This window comes from Trachemys scripta, chromosome 18 (genome assembly GCF_013100865.1).
Source record: "Trachemys scripta elegans isolate TJP31775 chromosome 18, CAS_Tse_1.0, whole genome shotgun sequence".
Taxonomy (NCBI): Eukaryota; Metazoa; Chordata; order Testudines; family Emydidae; genus Trachemys; species Trachemys scripta.
Genome location: NC_048315.1, coordinates 8,337,145 through 8,358,658, shown reverse-complemented (window position 1 = coordinate 8,358,658; position 21,514 = coordinate 8,337,145). Strand labels below are relative to the sequence as shown.

At 45.3% G+C, this 21,514-nt stretch overlaps 2 protein-coding genes across 9 annotated transcripts in view; both read right to left on the bottom strand.

The window, feature by feature from the left end:
- CCDC182 (coiled-coil domain containing 182) overlaps positions 1 to 14,451 on the bottom strand; it is a 129,969-nt gene extending 115,518 nt beyond the window's left edge. For 3 of the 8 annotated variants that reach the window (XR_004643426.1, XR_004643424.1, XR_004643429.1), the window contains exons 1-3: positions 14,310 to 14,434; positions 11,303 to 11,684; positions 11,089 to 11,199 (exon numbers count right to left, since the gene is read on the bottom strand). The gene's annotated coding sequence lies outside the window, so the exon portion shown is untranslated. Of the gene's footprint in view, positions 1 to 2,502; positions 2,584 to 11,088; positions 11,200 to 11,302; positions 11,685 to 14,309 lie in introns of those variants that run through there. The other 5 variants (XR_004643431.1, XR_004643430.1, XR_004643425.1 and 2 more) reach the window with 5 other exon arrangements.
- Positions 14,452 to 16,883: 2,432 nt separating this feature from the next.
- MRPS23 (mitochondrial ribosomal protein S23) lies at positions 16,884 to 21,086 on the bottom strand. The gene is made up of 5 exons (XM_034752644.1): positions 20,955 to 21,086; positions 20,164 to 20,340; positions 18,772 to 18,849; positions 18,540 to 18,663; positions 16,884 to 17,373 (listed from the first exon to the last, which is right to left on the bottom strand). The coding sequence occupies exons 1-5, from the start codon at positions 20,996 to 20,998 to the stop codon at positions 17,221 to 17,223; spliced, it is 576 nt and encodes a 191-aa protein (XP_034608535.1). The 5' UTR covers positions 20,999 to 21,086; the 3' UTR covers positions 16,884 to 17,220.
- Between the last annotated feature and the right edge of the window lie 428 nt (positions 21,087 to 21,514).

Below are 21,514 nucleotides of genomic sequence, written 5' to 3'. Positions count from 1 at the left end.
CTGACTGGCACTGCCCTAGTTCTGAGTTTTCTCTTCACGTGTACAGCACCTGTGTGCATTGGCTGTGAGGCTGCATTTAAGACCCATTCGTCACTAAATTAAACAGCAGCTCTTTGCCCCGGGATACTGATGTCTCTCTCTATTACTCTTCTACTTGTGGTCCTTCTATGGATGCCAGGCAAAGGGCAGGGGGAAATAAAAATAATGAGAGAGAGAATAAGGGTGGGGGGGGGGAGAAAGGCACTTGGAAAGTGCTGCTGGGAGCGCCGTTTCTTCTAGTCCTAGACACTCAGACAGAATCAGTGGAAAATACTAGCCTGGTGCCTCAGGAAGGTGGAATCATATATTGAAATAATTGCCAATTTGGTTTGTGGTCTTTGGGATTTTTTGTTATACTCTTTAAGGAAGGCTGGATGGTCTGGGCCAGCGTAATTAATGGATCAAGTGCCAACTACATTGAATACCACATTTTGATCTATGAATCTGCACAACAGCTGCGCTCCTCGGGCACAATGCAGATCACAAAGCCTATGACAAAGGGTGAGAGAGCTGGGGACACACATTTTCAATTGAGGGGATCTGGCTATGGAACAAATTCCCTGAGGAGATCAGGCAAATCCAGAGTCTGACCACCTGCACAATACATTGCAAAGCTTTCCTTTTTGAGAAGTCCTTTCACCACAAATGACACTCACAATTCGAACACTCTTTTTATTCCCCAACCCCTCTCTTCCCCCAACTGCCTTCCTTACAAAACAAATAGTGTCAGAGATGCCATGAAGGCCACAAGGAACTTTGTTATTAGTAAGGCACTCAGACACTGTGGTTCTGGGTGGCAGTATAAAACTCGACAGGTGTGGCTACGCTGCAGCTCGGTAATTCCCGGCTTGGGTAAACGTACGCACGTTCGCTCTGATCACGCTAGCATGCTAAAAATAGCAGCGTGGCTGTGGCGGAATGAGCAGCGGGGCGAGTTAGCTGTCCTGAGTGCAATCCTCTCCAAGATGCTAGGTACGAACTCGGGTGGCTAGCATGAGTCGCCACTCATGTCGTCTCAGCCACGCCGATCTGTCTGCCAGAGCTGGGAATTACACCTCCCAACTGCAATGGAGAGAGACCGTAAGACAGACAGGCGGACTGTGGTTAAGGCCCTGGCTTGGGACTCAGGAGACATGGATTCATTTCCCAGCCTTGACACAGATTTCCTGTGTGACCTTGAGCAAGGAACTTACTTCCTGTGCCTGAGCTCCCTATTTGTAAATTGGAGAGAATACTTCTTCCCTTCGGCCGCTTTAACTTATGTAAGGGACTGCTTCAGAATCCAGAGCGTGCAGAGGGGGCTTACAGGACCACCTTTGTCCCTTGTCCCAAGAGGCACAGCCCTGAATCTGTTCCTCAGTCTTTGGCTTCTCTGCTAAAACAGTGAACCAGGCAGCCCATCAGTGCCAACTATAGGGGTAGTTTATGTATCGAGACCTCCCCATCTGGGAGCTAGATTGAGTGCCACCAAACTCATTCCATATAGATCACTCAGTCACTACTGGTCTTTTGAGGTGAAATCCTGGTTTCGTTGAAATCAATGGCAAAGCTCCCATTGACTTTAACGTGGTCAGGATTTCACCCTGGATCTCTATCAACCTAGACACTATCTGAATTAGTGGCCAAGAAGCGAAGAGTCCTATAGTCTGTTTACTAATCCAACGCTCCATCCATTCCCTGCTCCCTGCATCCACAGTTGTGCTCAGCGCAGGTCCCAGCTATCAGAAGGGACAGCTTAGCACTGTAACTAGGATGTGAGCCTAGTCATTTCTAGTATCAGAGGGGTAGCCGTGTTAGTCTGGATCTGTAAAAAGCGACAGAGTCCTGTGGCACCTTATAGACTAACGGACATATTGGAGCATAAGCATGCATCTGACGAAGTGGGTATTCACCCACGAAAGCTTATGCTCCAATACGTCTGTTAGTCTATAAGGTGCCAGAGGACTCTTTGTCACTTTTTAGTCATTTCTAGTTATGCCAGAGACCTGACAAACACTAGTCGAAACTTGATTGTTCCTTTGTAGTGCTGTAAATGCTTACAGATGTTTGTTGGCTTTCATCTAGTCTGTGCATTCCAGTGGAGAAAAATACCAGATACCTGTAAATATGTAAATATTTTAATCTCTTAAAAAAAAAAAAAAGATGAGCTTCTATTCTGTTTTTTTTTTTTTCTCCTTTTTAACTGCAGGAGCCTGGATTTGAAAAGGCTGGGAGCATCCTCTCTACTTCATGGGCAAACCGCAGAGGAAGGATGATAATGATAATCTAAGTCAAACACTGTAGCAGATCTGATTGTCTTCATTAACTCCTTGAGCACTAATCTCAAACTCCCCTTTGTCTGCTGGCAAGATTTTCAGGGACAAATGAATGAAATCTGGGACAGTGAATCTGAATATGTGGCAATGGGGGCTGCCTCCAGCTCTGTGCCAATATATAATATACAGCGTGTGCATATTTACATACCTTCAGGAGACTGGGAGTCTCAATTTGGTAGACAGTTGGCACAATCGCATGCATGAATAGGAAACACAAACTGAGCCAAACCTGAAAGTTAGCCCAAAAAAAGGGGAGGTGGGTAAAGAAGGGAAATTTGGCACTGAAGTTGTGTCTACATTATAGAATTGTAAAAAACAGGTGGCGACAACTGAATTAAGCACAAATGATTTAGTGCACTCGCTCTAGCCATGGTGAGCCAGCCAAAGGTGCTCTGCATGGCAGCCCCAGGTCTATTCTAGTGCTGTTTTAAATTGTTTCAGGTGCAATGTCCTCTGGGTATATAACTCACAGCTCCTGGGACAGCTCCCACAACAGCCCGTTTCAGGATATTTTAAAAGGCATTGAGGGTGTCACGGGGAATTGTGGAAGAAGAGATCAAATTCTCATAATTTCATAAGCAAGTCCCACAATTCCTTCTTTCTTGGACTCTGGAATACAGGGCCTCAACATGTGCACCATCTTAGTAACAGGGCCGGCTCCAAATTTTTTGCCGCCCCAAGCAAAAAAAATTTCCTGCGCTCCCCCAGCCCCGACCCAACTCTGCCCCTTCCATGCCCCATTCCAACCCCTTCCCCAAATCCCCGGCCCTGCCTCCTCCCCCAGGCGCGCCCCTTTCCCTTCCTACTCCTCCCTCCCAGGCAAGCCTGGGAGGGAGGGGGGAGAAGTGGAGCAGCAGCGCGCTCAGGGGAGCAGGCGGAGCGGAGGTGAGCTGCGGCAGTGTGGAGCGGTTCCTCTGCCCCCCCGGGGTTACTTCCTGCAGCCCTCCCCATGCCCCCCACTGCCGCAACTCACCTCTACTCAGGGCCGGCTCCCGGCTTTTTGCGCGCCCCCCCCCCAAAGGAGCTGGAGCGCCGCCCCTTGGAAAGTGCTGCCCCAAGCACATGCTTGGAGCGCTGGTGCCTAGATCCAGCCCTGCTTAGTAAGCGGAGTGATGTGGCCTCAAGTGTAACCCTTTAGGTAAGCAAAATCACACACACTGCATGCATCAATCATATAACTGTATGTGCAAGCGCACAGCTGGGCATGCAAGTTACCTGAGTTTGTATGCAAAAATGTCAATATGTTGTGGGTGAATCTGCACTTGAAAATCTAGGCAGGGCCCTGGGCTGGGAGTCCGGAGACCTGAATTGTATTCCCAGCTTAGCCACCAACATGGTGTGTGACGTTGGGCAAGTCACTTCACTTGTGATTTCTCTTTTCTCCTTCTACCCTTGGTCTGTCTCATCTATTTAGAGTCTAAGCTATTCAGAGTAAGGACTGTTACTCCCTATGAGTTTGTACAGCGCCTAGCACTCTGGGGGCCCTATATCAGTTAAGGCCTCTAGGTGTTACTATACTGCAAATAGACAATAATAATAAGTATTAGACCTCTGGGCCATAAGATCTTTCACTCGCACATTATCTCTCAGTCATGGAGATGTGGGCCTTCCCCCTCCCAAAAGCCCTCTTCCATATGGGGGGAGCTTCAGTGGAGCCCAGTGTGAATCACCCATTTCCAGCCGCACCTGGCATTACAATACCGCATCAGCTTTGCTGTCATCAGCAACTCCTACACCCTCCGAGGGCAAGGGGCTAAGCTTTGTCCCCACGTACTGAATAAAAACTACATCCCCGAGCCCTGTTTGCCCCCTGCATCTCCAAAATCAATGTTGTTTGCTCGCAAACATCTAGTGGCAGAGGATGACTCAGCCAGGCCCCTCCACAGACAATGAATAGGAGAAAGGCACATTGTGCGGCAGTGACCTCATTTACAATAACATCAGCCACTCACGACATCCCCATTGAACATGAGCTCAGGCGATTGGCCTTCACGAGTGGTGGATGTGAAGAAAGGGTGCTCTGTGTTCCATCATGGAGCACAGGGAGTGGACAGAGCCTCGCTAGCTTTCCGATAGCCAACAGTTGCAATGATGGATTTTAATAAGAGTTGCAGTGAGATCTGCACGCATTCAGGAAACTGGTAATTTTCCAGGGCGGGGAGCTGGGGAATTCTAGACTGAGTGACTCACTAGGAAAAAGAAATTGGTTTGTTCAAATTGGTGTTATTTCCCCCTTAACTGCAGTGTGTGTGTGGTTTTCTTTTTCCTCCCTTCCAAAAGAACTCAGCGTTGACTGTCTTTATGTGTGCAGTCAGGACGAAGCAGGGAAGAGATTAGTAAATGTCTGCATGCATAACACCCGTGGTCCAGAGACAGACGAGCAGATGGCCGTTCTTAATCTCCCCATCCTAACTGTCACCCCAGCTCAGGAAACGTGGGAAAACTCTCCTTGGCTCCACTTACTCATTTACTAAGGTCTCCGTGTGCTCTTGGGTGACAGTGATACTGTTTGAAAGTGCTGAACTCGGTGGGGAGGAGCTGGCAAGCTCAGTGTTTAGGGGGAAGAACTCCTTGTGTCTTCGTTCCTAGTTTAGATCCAGCTTGCTCTGTCTTATGTGAAATTGCTTTTGTGGGGGCACACGTGCACTCAGAATTGACACTGCCCAGTTCTGAGCTCATATGAATGCCTGAGTTCTATTCCTATTTCCGCAACTGACTAACCGTGCAACCTGGGGTGAGTCACTTAGCCACTCAGTGCTTCAGTTCCCCCCTCTGTACACTATTTCCCAGAAGGGGCTGCTATGAAGCTTAATTAATAGTCTGTAAAGCTTAATTAATTGTTTGAGATGCTGTGACAAAAGGAGTTAGCAGAGCACCATTTATATTATGGAAGTGACCAAAGGTCCAAATTAGGACCTGGGCCCTGTTGTGCTGTACAGATACTAATGGACAGCCACTGCCCCATTATTAATTATTATTTCTCCTAATATTAGAGGGAACATAATTTGGGGACAGAGAATGTGTATTTCCCATAATCAATTTTTTCCAGCTCAGCAACAGTGGAACTGACCTGTCAAGACAAATTATTGTCTGTGGAGGCTCGTCTCTCATTCCACCTACGACTGTCCCTTTCGTGGTACAGAAATATTGACTGATATTCAAAGCGTTCATTATTTTTATCATAAAACACTGGCCAGAGTGGAATTACGGTTAAAAATGGCCAAACCCGTTCAAATAGAGCCAGTTTTTCCTTTACTGCAAGCAATGTATGAAGAAGCATTAGACTGTAACCTTGATATTCTTCCTCTTTTTTTCTGCAAACCTCTATGATCTTTAATAAAAATAAAGATTAACCCTTCCCCTCCCCCCCCCACACTCACACATACACACAAATTAAGGGAAACCAATACACAAAACTTCACTTTGAAACAAATTCTCAGCAATGGTTTTTGCCACAGATTATGATAACAATACTTCCATGTGAGGCCTTGAAAGCAGTTGGCAAACATTCATTCATTAAGCTTTCTTGTTTCATATGGTATACAGGTAAACTGAGGCACAGAGAAAACAAGGTGAGCAAGTGGTAGAGGAGGGAATAGAATTTAGAAGTCTTGGCTCTCCTGTTCTCTGCTCTACCTACTTGATTATACTACCTCCAAAGCAGCCATCACTACATCACAAACCATTTGTATCTCTTTAAATAGATGGGGCCAAATACACTCCTGGCCTAGGAGTAACACCTTTGACTTTTGTGGAGTTGCCACAGGGCTAAATCTGACCCAGGATGTTCACAGGTGACTTCTGCGCATTATGCTTTTCTACCTACTGCCCTTGATTACTTCAGTGCTGAAACGCAGGCAGCCTCACCTAATCGGCCCTTCGTTTAGCCAGATGTCTGGGTGTTTCCAAGTCTCCCCCTGCACAATGGCTTTATATACACTAACAGCCGCCACTGTCATTTCCTGGGTCTCACTCATGCCCAAGAGGGCTGGATACTTTGGAAGTGTCTCCACGGAGTACTGAGTGACGTCGGCTGTGCACAGACACAGCCAGTTGATAGCACGTGTGTCCCTACAAGGGCCTCATCATTTGGTTCCCTTGCTGATTACACTGTTGGAGGAAAAACTGGTAAGATGCTGGTGATACTGGCAAGTGGGAGTGGCACCAGCACACCCTGAAGAACCTTAAAACGAACCCCTCTCTCTAACCATGAAAGGTGAGGTCAGTGCCTGACAAAAGGCAGGTTTTTATTGCTGTTGAACTGAAACACACAGGTCTCTATTCTTCAATCAAGGAAGATACAACTACAAGGAAAAGTTATAGTTAAGCCTTAATGACCCTTTCCAATTATATAGTGTCTTCCATCCAGGGAACGCACACTGCTTTACAAATACTGATGAGTTTAACCTCACAACGTCCCTGTGAAGCAGCTATCATTGTCCCATTTTACAGACAGGCAAAATGAGGCACAGAGAGGCAAAATGACTTGCCCAGCGTGTGTAGCCGAACCAGGGACAAAACCCAGTCCCTCTGTTTTAACTGTAAGTCCATCTTTCCATTTTAGCCAACTAATCCAAGCTACAGAAGAGGAAGGGACCACCAATGGAGGGCGGATAGGATGGGGAGGGTACAAAGGGAAACGCAGACATTAAAATGCATCTTCTTTTTATTTAAAAATGTATGTCAATCAGTTGCAGTCCTCAAGCTCCTGGAAAGCTGTTTTGGTGTTGCAATGATTTTGGGTACCATTCCCCTGAAAGCTAAGGGGTAAACTACCATGTAGCCCTATCATCTCAGGAAGGATAATCGCTGCAATTTTGGACTGGTCTCTGAAAAAAAGTCTCATAGTGCTTTGACCAGACCAAGCTGCTAGGTAAAAAAAACTAATCTTCACCTGCCAGCCTTCTACACTTTATGGGACCCCAGAAAACTTATGAGAGAGTTGCTTATTAAAAAGTTCCCCAACTAATTTCTCGGTGTGTTTGATGTTGATTTCCAGTTAATTTAGTGCTCCTGAAACTAGCCAGCCGATTTAAAATCCATGAGATAGATGGAGCCACACTGGAGGTATGGCGCATGAAACTAGCCAGATTGACAGCTCTGGAGACTGAAGTCCTCTGATGAGCCAGAGACCAGGTACAGTATGAACGGCATCAGTACAGCTTTCTCAAATTGCTTTGCTAATGGGCTTCAGCTCTGAAGGAACAACTCACAATGGTGGGAGAACAGTTCTGGTCTCACGACCCACTTAGTTTATTGGGACTGACAACAAGGATGTCAAACGTGGCAGGTTTCTGCGAGGTGGACATATGTCCTCAAGGTACTTGGCTGACTCCACCAAACTCAATTCACACAGGCTAGATGGTAACGATTTTCATCCTGTTCAATGCTGGGATGGATTCAACTTACAAGTGAAAAGCTCCATATACCTTTACTGGTTCTCTGAACCACTCTCTCGCCCTCTACCACCCCCCACCCCACCCCCATCTTTGTATCATCTTCAGATATTAAGGACTCTATATTTTAAACAAATCTGAAATAAACTCATGGTTTTTACTGTAATCTTGTGTCTGTATCTCCCCAGCATGATTTATAAAAAAGCTGAGGGTTTTATTTATTGCCGACTCAGAATTTGCTATCTCCAAACATCCAGTTCGCTCATTATTTCATTTTGACTTTTTCAAAACCAAAGAGAGAGTCTAGTCCCATGACTTATTCATCAGACTATGATTTACTCACATAATACAAATCCGATCCTGAATCACGAGCTAGGGGCAAGCCTCTATAATTTATGCCTCTCCCTTACACACCACATGGACACTAGGTCCCCTGCTGGAGCTCCACAGAGCGTTCTCTCTACAGAGCAGATTAATTGTTTTCCCTGGGATGACTCACTTCCTGGCACCTCCTATGCTCAACGTGGTAGGAATGGTCTGGCAATTCTCCTACCGCTGTCGTTCCAGTGACCCTATGGATTAGCCACAACATCTGCAATTACAAATGCACAACTAAAACAATTCAGTCTGATTCTTTCTTACACCAGGGTTTGGGTAGCAGAACTCCTTTGGGTTTAGTGTTTTACAGCCACTTTGCACTGGTACAAGGGATCACACTGGGTGCAAGGCAACAGAGAATGCGGCTGTGGCCTCAATGGAGTTCCTCCTGATTTAAGGCAGTGTGAGGGAACGAATAAGCAGGAGTCAGGACCAGTTGGTTAAAGCAGAATTAGACACTGTCAGGACAGGGAGGTTGTTGAGTTCTCAGACAGCAGCCCATGTACCTGTACGTGGGCAGAGCCAGGCATGTGCCATACCATATCATTTAATCACGCCTTTCTAGCCAATATATACAGCACTGAGACCCCTCAGTTCCAAGCTTATAGTAACTTTTTGCACAGCATATATTTCCTTTCATCTGAGAATCTCCGAGCAGGAGTCCCCAGACCCCCTGTGAGATAGGTAAGCATTTTTATACCCATTTAACAGATGGGTAGAATTGAATCACAGCAAGGTTAAGACCAAAATTGTACTGTAAGCCAGATCCTCAGCTGGTATAAATTACTGTAGCCCAGTCTACCAGGAATAGACTCCCAGAGTCCTGAATCCCAGTCCATTTCTGTAACCATGAGGCCATGCTGCCCAGCCTCACCCCTCTAGAAATAAATCCCTTGGTAGGTAGACAACCCAGAGGTGCAGAAGTGATCACGTCTGTGCTGCAAAGCACCTCTCTCCCTTTTAAAGGCAGACAGAGCATCTCAGCATCTTGCTACCTGCACCATGAATTTCCTTTGGCATTTCCAGTCTCACACATGAGAATTCATGAGACCACAATAGGAAATTAGGTTATTTTTAAATAAGAGGAGGAAACAGTGTCTTTGTGTCAGACAAGTGGAAGAAATCCAGGACCAAGAGACTGCAGAGCCTCGCCACTTCAGACAGCAGGTGCTCTCCAAGATGTGGTTATGGCAACAAAATAAATGACGGATAATTGCTTTTGTGACAACTTGCCAATTAAATTAGACTCAGCAGAATAACATAATGACAATTTGTTATGCTCTGGTGGGCACTAACATACCAATCATAATTAAATGCTATGACTGAAATAGAATGCTGCTCTACACAGGAATATATAACCCCAATTCCCTCCCAGTGAAACATTATAGGTTCAGTCTTCATTTTAATTTCTGGAGGATAATAGCATTAGCCCACATCAGAATGAGCTTGGAATGTGCATACAAGCAGCAGCACAGGGAAACAGGCCAAGATGAGGACAGCAGAGTTGCTTGAGCTCCTGTGGGTACCCTCCAAAACACTCCTTATGCATGGGTGCCTCAAAACAGTGGGAGACACTCTCAGGTCACTCATATCCTGGGGAGATTTCCAGATCCCTGAACAGAAGGAGCAACCAAAAAAGACAGGGCTCGAGAATCCAGCCCGGCTTTTAACATGGAGCCTAGTACTTGCTGGATCAGGACTGTGGAGGTTTAGTCAGGGAAGTGTGAGTGCCCTGGCAGTGCAGACTGGATCAGTAAAGCTCTTACATTCCCCAGCATTAGCTCTTAGAGCTCTGATTTAATGAACCCCCATTAACTGGGACACAACACAACATCCCCCTTTTACACCATTCCCCGAATCACTTCGCAACTAGGCCCCATTCATTAAAACAAAGACTCAGCTCACAGTTATCTAGATGAAAATAATTCGCTATCAGGTTCCCCACATAGCCCTAGTTATCATGCAGTAACCGTAAGTGAAATTCACTCCTGTGCAGAGGAGCCAGCACAAGGCCTTTGCACCACTTAAGTCCCACTTACACCCTCTTTTGCGGGCTTAAGTGTTGCCTAAGGGCTTGTGCTGCACTGGATGAATTTCACTGGGTAACGGTAAAGATTGACTGGTTTCCAATATCACTGGACAGTAGAGTGCCAACCTTTCCACGGACAGAAACTAAACCCTTGCTCTCTGCTACCAAACCACAGACCCTATGTCAAACTAGAGGCAACAAGGGGAACTAGACTCAACCGTCTTGGATCGCTGGCTATGTAGGCCAGGTTATGCAAATCCCAAAATGTGTAGAGTCTGGGTGAACTGAACTGAGATCTGAGCCACCCCAAGTTTTGGTTTCACAACAATTAAAACCTGACCAAAAAGGTTCTGAAAAACAAACCCCAACCTCTCAACCTTCAGTTGTTTACTAATCCAATTCTTTCAGGATTGGTATCAATAATCTCTCCCCACTCTCCCTTCCCAGAACTGTTGTCCCATGTCTTGTTTATTTTAAACTTAGCCCTTTGGGGCAGGGAATGTTTCTTACTCGATGGAAGTTTATAATGCTAATTAGCACATTGTGCCATGTCTTATACTGTACCATGTAAATCCCCAGTGCTACAGAAGCAATGTTTAATATTTTAGCTCAGTGGTTTGAGCATTGGCCTGCTAAACCCAGGGTTGTGAGTTCAATCCTTGAGGGGGCCATTTAGGGATCGGGGGCAAAAATCTGTCTGGGGTTTGGTCCTGCTTTGAGCAGGGGATTGGACTAGATCTCCTGAGATCCCTTCCAACCCTGACATTTTATGATATGATTCTATGAACCCTACTGTTCAAATGATATTCTTTAAAAAAATATGCTCATTGTACATAACAGATGCCATTAGAGAGGGCATTGCTAAGAAGCAGTGGGGCACGGAGCTGAAGCAAAGCTCTCCTGAGAAGTAGGTGTTAATAAAGCCACTTACTTGGTGTTCTCATTCCAGGTGTGGACATCACACATACAGAAGCCTCAGACTCCAGTTTTCCTTGGGTCGACAGTTCCTCAGAGAGCTGCCTCTGCTGCCACCACCGCTTTCCTGGCAAATGAGTGTAAAATGACCAGCTCATGCGCCTAGCCCTCCTAACTGTCAAAGGCCTGCAGGTGTAGGCCCTAATCAGAAAGAAAGAAAGAAAACGTACCCAAATCCTGTCCCTGAGGGAGAGCCAGCAATTTACACTGATAAACCTATCTAAATTCCAGGGGTGCAAAGGAAGCGCCAAGTTATAAGATTGTCGTGCTCCTGGGTAACAAAGGCCCTCGTACCCTTTGGGAAATCTCACCGTATCTTTTAGAAGACGTTGTATAGGAAGAATGAGACACCTTCACCACCCCACAGGAAACTAAAGCTCCAACAGACCCAGCTCTCTAGAAGATTCCGCAGCTCAGCACCAGGAAGCCCCAATCTCACAAGTGAGAATATGTAGAGGCCAGTTGAAAAAGAACAGCATTTTACTACAATGCTATATTGGTTGTAATGAGTGCTGGAGTTCCAGTATTTGGGGTTCCTATTCATAGCTTTATCTAAAAAAAAAAAAAAAGACGACATTAAATAACTTATTACCCACCTCTCTGTAAAACTTGGAGCTGGCAAGGCCTGATCAGCTGGTGTTCAGCAGAGCTGGTGAATTGTTTTGGGTGTCCCAAATCTAGGACCTGCTCCTGTAATTCTTACTTCCACTGACCTCACTGTGGGATAGCATGGATGGTATTTAATCTTCCAGCATGTGCCTAATAATATAGTTAGAGATGTGTTACTGCTGACTAAGGCATATCCAAGCTCCAACGCAGTCTAGCTTTGTCTAGTGGGTGAATGCAGGGGATGAGAAATTAGAATTGTAGGGTTCTATTCACTGCCTTTACCTCGCTGTGCAACCTCACACACATTACTTCAATGTTTGTGCCTCACTTTCCTCATCTGTAAATCAGGGACAATTGCCTATTATATCAAGAAGCTGCCCAAATTCATGGCCTGCCCTACAATTTATGCAGCTAATCCCATTAATGTCAATGGAGCCCCTCCAGTTTATACAGGCTGCATGAATCCACCTTGGGCTAGTTCTTTCCTGGATGATACCACCCTTTGGGTAATAGTGTATACCTCTAAAAGGCTTAATTCTGATGATTGATTTATCTAGAATACATCATCAGCGCGAGACTCAGTTGTAACATAGTACACAAAACATGCCATTGTCCAAGATAGAAAATGGGGTTCAGTAGCAGACTCAATGCATTTGCAGTCAGTGTGGACATACAGAAATCTCCCTTCCTGGCATAGTGCTAGACCTTCACCTTCAGTATATTTGCATCACTTACCTTATTGCTAATACCATTATAGCAAACTAGCAACCTGGATGCAACGTCCATTCTAGGGAGGGTGTGGTCAAGTTATTAAAGCGGGAGATGTTGGGAGTCAGGATTTTAGGTTCTAATCCAGGCTCTGCTAATGACTTCCTGTGTGACCTTGGGCAAGTCCCACAGGCCAAAAATTTCAAGCATGGCCAGTGGCATTGGGTACCCAATTCGAGAAACCTGGAACCTTACTGTCAGAGAGGCAGAGCATCCACAGTTCCTATTGCCTGAAAATAGGATTTCTGGATGCCGCTAGGAGCGAAGAGCCTAGTAATCAACACATAGGCATATACTGTTACTTAAAGTAGCTCAGCAGCCATGGTGGAGCATGGCAGGCAGATGGGTTGCTACATGAACTCCCTCTGGTTAGCTTTCAGGAAGAAAGAGGTCAGCAATTTAGCTCAGCAAAGGTCAGATGGCTGCTCTATAATGGGGTGTAGGATTCCGAGGCAGCTAAAGCCTGGCTCCAGTCATTAATGAGTGTCACAATACCGGAAGCCAGGTTTGCCAGGCATAAGGAAATTATTTGAATGCATGATTTTGTCCTGTGAAGGGCAAATGACAAGGTCACATCTGCTCCTTTTACACAAAACCAGGGGAGGCCTTTCTCAGAACACCACAGTTGTTAGGCGGTAGATTAAGTGGATCAGACAATGCAGTTTAGCTTCTTATGTCCAAGTTTAGCTAGAACCTCTATTATTACATCATCTGCAGTTCTGATTATAACAGTTAAATATCCCTACAGACACCAGATCCTAGGAAACACAGGGGGTTTCTTTTTGATGGATGTTTTGCTTTTCGGTGCTAGTATGAGACTGCAGTAACAAAAATAAAAAGGCAGGGCCAGTGTTCATATTAGTACAATGCATATGAACAGCAATTTTCATCTGTGTATCTGAAATTATTTTATGCACACTAATTAAGGCTCTCAGGCAATGAGGAATATAATGAAAATACATGAAGAAGTGAGAGGAGAGATATGAGAGAGGAAACATTGTCACTGTTGCATGTATTCACTAATAGAAGTACCAAAAAATTAGTTTTCCTCCCCTTCACCCATCTGTCTACTGTGCAATAAAATAAACGGACGTGCTTATGGGGACTTCGCTCCTTTGGATCCCTAGATTCTCTGAAACTTCCACTGTTCACTCATTCAGACTCTCTCAAAACTTGCAATGGTATAAAAGGAAGCTGACCTAAACCTAGACCCCTGTAAATAGTGAAAATGCTTCAGCTCCATCTAGTGGATAGAAGCCAAGAGAACATGATAGATGCCAACCAAGCTTTCCACAGCGACATTTGCAAACAATCAATATCTCATTACCAACCGTAATCACAAGCCGGTGTTTATTTTTGTGGAAATATACCTCAGTAAGGGACACACGCTCACTGCACATGTTGGTGGTACAAAGTCCTAAAAGCCAAAATAATTATTAGTAGTGACCTGCATACACACATGCCCAAAGTAGGAGTGATTGATTGCGTATCTTTTTCATCTAAGCTCCTAACAAAAACCCAAAGCTTTGGATGAAGCTACTGACCTTTTGCTAACTGCTGGAAGGTAAATGCTTGATAAATAATAAATAGCTCACCCCAGGCTTTCGTTTAGAACCTTTTAATTAAAATAGTTGAGCTTCTCTAAGGTCACAGTGACTGACGTTTGAGTCTGAACACGGCAAATGCATCCATCAAGTGTTACGTATAAAAAATGGAGCTCTGTTCTCAGCAGTATTTTCTCTTGATTGTATAGAATACTTAACTTCATGTCTTTTACTGATGGCCCCAATTCCCCATTACCTATCAGCCCGAACAAATCTTCAGTGCAGTAGAACAACCCCAACTGCTTGTCTCAGCTGGAAGCATCCTCAATATGGAGGTCAGCCAACAAACTGCTATAGACTCCAAAGGCTATTTTTACACTGCAAGCTACCTAAAAGCAATTTCCCTATCTATGCCATGCGAGGGCCTACTACCTCCCTCATCACCAGGGAGACCTGACCCCTGCCTGCTCATTTAACATGTGCACTCACTTATACATTTCTAATCTTTCCAGTTAATTGGGCCATATTACCCACTTCAGAATAATAGCACACATGCACTCCACTGAATTATACAGCTGCCGACCTATGGCTACATGATATTGGAATATGGCACAGTGTCAAATGTCACTGATCACAAATCTGACAGCCAAATGACACTGTTATCATACACATCGCCTTTCTATCTTCCATGTCACAGCAGTTTAGTTTATAAATCAAGTTTGGGCTACATGTAGCACTACTAATCTAACGCAGCAACAGTACAGAAGAGATCCTTTCTTATGTATAGTATTATGTTGTAAAAGATCCTTTCTTATGTATACTTATCAAAACTGATTGGTAGGGGCTGGAGAGTTATAGCCATTATTCAGTCATGCAGGGGAGAAAAGGGAAGTAATGCCTCCCTTAATCTCCTCCTCGGATTGTGATTCTAATCATGGGGAAGAGAGCCAGGACTACTCACCGGCTACTCCCTACTGTGAGCAAATGGGGGGGGGGGGGGAAGATGAGGCAGAGGAGGCAGGAAATGAGAGAGACCTTGGCTCCCCTCCCTCCACTGAGTGGCCAGAGCAGCTGGTCAGGGGCACAGTGGGAATAGACTGCTCCTCAAAATGGGCTAACATAATTTCCCCTCTCCCCCAGAGAAGTGGGGGAGAAATATTGACTCCGAGTCTTCATTGCTTCTCCTGTCTGGTCCTGGGGCCATATAACTACATACTCAGGGCAGATTGAGAGGTTTTAATCTAGCCCTGAATTTGCACTCAGACATCTTTATTGCTCATGCTGGTTTAGAAGGATGGATGGGGCAGAGAGCAAAGCTTGAGTAAATAAAGGCTGGACCTTGCTATAGCAGCAGTTTGAAAAGAAAAAACTTCCTCTCATTTCTAAGTATAGCAATTTGTTATAGAAGTAACCAATAGAGACTAAACAGGAGATCATGTAATCGAACAGATGAATAGTTATATGTGATTTCACTTCATGACTCCTTTCCTTTCACACTAATTTGTTTTTGTTTGGAAACTGCATCTAATTATTTACAGCTGAGGAACATCTTCCACAATAATAAATGCAAAGGGGAGAATATTCAAAATAAACTGTCTCCATAAACATCTTGACAAGGGTCCAGACCAGGACAATGGAGACAACACTGCATTGCAGGAGATGCAGAACTATTGGTCCCTCTCTTGATGAACCCATGACCTTCTCAGCTGTTTATACTAGCAAGTGGCCTAGCAGTAACCACCATAGAAATGTTAGTGTAATTTTTTACAACTATGCCATCTAACTTTACAGGAGAACAGTGGTGGGGGGAGCAGTGCTGAAAATTCTTGGTGTAGTTTCACCATTCTACTGTGGCTACATCAATTTGAGCAAAATGCAGTTTTTTCAAAAGAAATGAAACATACAAGAGTTTACACTCAAAAGCATTTTAAACCCCATTTCCTGTTTGCATCCTGTGTTGCCAAAGTACACACAGTCATCATATGAGAAAAAAAATGCTTATGGTACTGCTGCTACAGGTGACAGTGAACTGAAACACATAGAATATTAACAGGAAAAAGCATAGATTACCTAGGCATGAAACCCATTGAAAATCCCTTTAAAGGAATCTTGCCATTTTCTAGGGAAGAGGGGGGGGGGGGGGATGTCTAATATTTGTTTTAAACTGATTGTTAAAATACATAGGATAGGTGTTTGAGTCATTGTTTTTGGTTTACATTGAAACACAAAACCCCTAATTGTAAACAGGGGACGTTAACAAATATTGAACAGACATTTTCTGAATACAATTGTTAGCTAATTGGTTAATCTTCAGTACCAGTCCATAGTTGTGTTCATAATTTCTCTCTTCCCCACCTCCCACCCCCAAAGCCAAGAGACTCCTCTTTCCCAGGCTATTTCACTAAAAGCTCATGCCTCTGTCTTCTTCAAATAACTATGTGTAATCAGGACCTTTTACTTCACAGATGATTATCAACTGCCTTACAGAGTTACAGCAAGGGCCCATTGCAAGATTACATTTATGGGTATTGTTATGGTTTAGCAGAATATGAATAAAGAAAGTAGTGAAGTAGAAGAATGTAACTAGAAGCCAAACAGATGCCCTGTTCAATATATACAGTTAAAGAGTAGGCCTTCTCTACTAAAAGTTAAAAGATGACAGTCGCTGTTTTATGCAGATATTTCAGCAGATAAGGCTACAAAGCATACACCACTTCTACAGTAAAAGAAGAATTGCTTATGTAACAATGATGAGACAGTCACAAAACCATTCATCCTATCCGACGAGAGAAGATAAGCCCCACCGCAACAAAGAAATGACACACTTGAGGAAGGTGTAAGTTTAATGAAAATGTTTAATTGTCTAAGCCATTATTATCTCTAATACATTTTTCATCTCGGGGCGCAATTCAGAAAAAGAATCCTCAAGACCTTTGTAATGTAAAGAATTATTCCTACTTGACAAATGTGGAATTGAGGCAGAAGAGTTAAGTGTCCTGCACAGGGTCACAGGCATCAATGCTGGACAACTAAACTGTGCCTCCCTTGAGTAAATATCTTCTCGTCAAAGAGTCTGTACAGTTTGGACGATTGGCATTCAACAGTTCAGAGGCTATAAACATGTTACGACACGTGCCAAGACAATAATGCTGACAAACATAGAACTGTTAGGACAAGGGATTTTCCTTCTTCACGTCTGTTGATTTGAGATGGTCCTCCTGGTCTTGCTTCTGTTCCTGTCTCTCCTCCAACATGGTTTGAAGATTCATTTCTTCCACAAGATCCCTGATTTTGGCCTCTTGACGAGTCCATTGTGCTACCTACAGTTTACAGGAAGATGATCACCATAAAGTACAGCTACAAAGAGTGCTGACTTTCCCCCCAAGGGTTTCATGAAAAGTCAATTAGAAAGCTGTGGTCCCAGTGTGTGCCCCAGAAAAGCCCAATGCATAGACACTTGAAGAAATAAAGCATCAAGACTATAATTTACTATCATCTTAGTCTGAGTTAAGGTATGAGGAGATTCAAGACACTAAATGTGAGAAGCATAAAATGTAAGTGGAAAGGGGTTGCCACCTGTCAGTGATCTGGGAAAGACGGTGGGGGAGGGAGGGGAAGGGGTAGGGAAGAGAAAGAGAGGGAGAGAGAGAGAGAGAGAGAGAAAGGTCACAACTAAACTGAATTTCTCATCTTTCCAACTTTTCTTCACCCAGCAACAATTCTTCTTCCTACTACACTTTAACTTGAACCACGTCTTTCTTCCTCCTCAGCAACTTTTGCAGCGGAAAAAACAGTGCTGGTGCTCAGTTTACCAGTCACAATTATATCCCAGTTATATAGTATATGTTGTATTCTATAACAATATCATGCATACTGCCATAAGAATGTATATGCTAATAGAATATTCTTATAAGCATATACATTCTGTACCACAAAGATCATTTATTTCAACACTGCTACCTTTTACAAGCACTGCAGGCACTTAATGTATTAGGAATTGACACATTAGGACCACCTTTATAGGAGAAATATTTTTTATAAATTAAGAACAGTGAAAATATTTTCCCCTGAAGCAGATTAATATGTCAATGTATACTTCAAAGTGACAGAATAGCCCTTATCGTTCTTTACATTCACTGTTTGTGAAAGGTACTGGCTTGACAGATCTGGAGATTGAAATCCTCCTTTCAGCCACAGTGCATTCTCTGTCCCAGAAATGTACCTCAACCTTGACATGGTATGACCACTTCTATGGCAGAGAGGGGAGTTAACTCTCCAGGTCTAACTCAATTCTTGACTTTTCTGCTGAAACTTTCAAGAAGGGGGCCCAATTCCTGTCAATTTATGTAGACACCCAGGTGCCATAAAACAGTAATGCCTTTGTCACTAATGACCTGGGATGCATATAAACTAGTGACCTAAAAAGTGGTTCTGTATCCATTTATCAGCCACCTTTCTGAGTTGTTGTTTTTTAAATAGTGCATACATTTGCTGTTCTTTTTCTTCGCAGACCGATCCCCTCTGCTAAAAGCTGCTTTCCTGTTTCTTCAAACAATTTTTCCGGCTCAATTTTTCCTTCTTTTTGCAGTTCATAGAATTTCTCAACAAACCTAGAATTCAAGATGTTTGTTACTTACCAAACAGTAACAAAACATTTTATTCCATTAATTAAACAAACTGAAGACCTAATTCTAACTTAATTCTAACATGGAGCTTACCTCTGGCAGGTGGATTTAAAGTTTAATTGTGACAGTTCAAAGGCTTTTGGATCATTCCCATATGCTTCATAAAATGTCCTATTCAATAAAATAAACACAGTTTGAATTTCTCATTAATCCGTGTATAGGTGATAAGTTCTGGCAGAGAAGTTAATGAACTTGTAAAGCCAGAGAACAGTTAGTTTCGGATAGAACAAAGATGATTTCCCTAACTACTCTTCCCACTCACTATATTTTACATTTACATACTGTTTTTCATTCAAGTATCTCAAAAGTACTTTAACACGCACTTTTTAAACCATTCTACACACCTGTGAGGCACAGAAATATTATCACTTTTTAAAAAGATGGGTTAACTGAAGCACAGAAAGGTAAAATGACTTGCCAACGGTCACGCAACAAATTAATAACCATGACAGGGATAGAACCTGGGTGGCCCTTGCTCCCAGTAACCTGTTATAAACAAGAACCTGTGGCCACTGATACTCAGAATAAATGCAACTATACTAGTTCTTGAACACTGAACTGTTACAAGCATTCTGTTGACACAAAGCGCTTCACAAGAGCTCCAGGTGGTTGAAGTGGTGCTGTAGATGCCTGTTTCCCACTGTAAACCAGCCTTGATCTAAAGTGATGGATTTCAGGTCTACTTCAGTGATTATAAACACATACACAAGACTGAAGGATCATGGGCAACAATTTCCCTATTGTACAAATGAACAGCTAAGCACATAAGAGTTAATTAAATATCCCAGAGGTAAACAATGATTAAAGAGCAGTTGTATTTTTCTCCTAATCTATCATTTTAAACATGAAAGAGACACTTTTAAAAATTCTAAACAAATAAATAAGTTACACACAGGAGCAATGGCTCTAGTAAGATGTGACAGCTAGGTACATCTGCTGGATAGCTGTTAGTGCCACCCTCTGCAGTGTACTGCAAATTTCAAAGGGAAACTGAAACCTCTCCTGGGTGTTTCAGGGCATAGATCAGAACTCACGGACACTCTGAGTGGAATATGACAATCTTCAGAAGTTTGAGAGCCGGGGCTCGCATGCTGGAGCTTGGAGTTTCAGCCCCGCAGGAGGCACCTGCCCCACTCCTGCTGAAGCCCCAAGGCCCAGCAGGCACGCCCCATGTGGCTGAAGTCCCGAGACCCTCCTCCCCACTGGGCAGAAGTCCCTACCCCACCACAATGCAGAGGTCCCGAGCTTCTTCCCCCACACTCCCAGTAGGTGAAGAATGGGAGGAGAGTGTGGGGGTCTCCACGAGTCGCACTTTAACTGTAAAAGAGCTGCATGAGCCATGGTTTGGCCACCCCCGGTGTAGATACTACTGTGACTGTACTACAGGAAAACTTGAAAGAGATGGAAGGCTACGGCACAACTCACGCTCGGATCTCATCCTCTTGGTACAGAATGGGAGGGATGACATCCTTCACTTTGCCATAACGCTGACCGGGCTCCCGGTAGACGGGCTCCCTCAGCGGAGGGAAAGCGGCATACACATCAAACCACAAGGGCTTCTGAGCCTCAGCCAGCACCCTAGAACGCAGCAGATCCCGTGTCCTGGGAGAGAGATGCAGAGGGAGCAGGAAGAACATGAGCTGGGAACAAGGTGAAAATCAGGCCCGCTGAAAGGCCCAAGAGAGAAGGGACACAGCCTGCCCATAGGAACCTGCACTGCACTGGGCAGTGCCGGGGCACCTGCCCTCCTATAGCCCCTACTGACACACACAGTACCCCCCCCACACACACACAATATTGCCCTCCCCCCCACACACACAATCTCCCCCCATCCCCACCACGCTATCCCCTCTTCCCTTGCACACACATCAGTTTCAGGGGCACCTGCCCTCCTATAGCCCCTCCCGACACACACAGTACCCCCCCCCCCAGAGACACTACACACACACTATTCCCCCCCTTCCCACACACACACACACACACATACATCAGTTTCAGGGGGCACCTCCCCGACCCTAAAAGACCCCCCCCCCGAGGGAACAGCACCTTTCCCCACACGGGGGAGGGAGGTGGAGCCCGCCAACAGGGGCCCCGCAGGCCAGACCGCCTGGCAGCGGGGCGGGGAAGAACCTGCCCCCTCACACCCCAGGCAGTTGGAACCCGCTCGTAGAAGCCCCCAGGGAACGTCCCCAGCCCCGCCCCCGGTGACCCCGTACCGGGTGAACACAGTCCCCAGCTTCTCCAGCCGGCTCCCCGCCATGCTGCCTCCCCACGTCCGCCCTAGGCCGCCCCTAGCAACCGCGGTTCCTAACAACCGCCTCCCCGCCAGCAGGCCCCGGCCCGCCCTTTCACCCGGAAGCGGAAGTGAGCGGCCGGCCGGATGACCGAGCTGGTGCCAGGCCCATACAGCCTACGGCCGAGTGGATTCCCGAGACGGCTCCAGGAGCCAGGTAGAGGCAGCCGATGGCCGAGCAGAGCCCGAGGCGGATTAATGAGCCAGGCAGAAGCAGCCGATGCCAGAGTCCTGCTGGGGGAATTCCACGAGCTCCCCCAACCGATGGGGTCCGGATGGGGAGGCTGCTGCGATCCCTTATTTAAAGAGACAGCCCCAGGTCTGAGGCACCCCATGCCGTGGCAGGCTGTCACCCAGGCACCCACACCCCTGCACGGGCATGGCCCCCAAGCGTGTGCTGCTGCCCCCTGTGCTCTGGGCATGGAGGCACTGAGCCTGCAGGGCGCCCACCCAGCCTCGCGCCCTGTGGGGCACAGGGTTGCG

Excerpts from the sequence above, each read along its gene's own strand:
- MRPS23 (XM_034752644.1), bottom strand. The coding sequence starts at position 20,998 with ATGGCGGGGAGCCGGCTGGAGAAGCTGGGGACTGTGTTCACCCG. Across the intron at positions 20,341-20,954 it reads CTGGGGACTGTGTTCACCCG|GACACGGGATCTGCTGCGTT; the intron begins GTACGGGGTCAC and ends TCTCTCTCCCAG. Across the intron at positions 18,850-20,163 it reads CAAGAGGATGAGATCCGAGC|GACATTTTATGAAGCATATG; the intron begins GTGAGTTGTGCC and ends TTTATTGAATAG.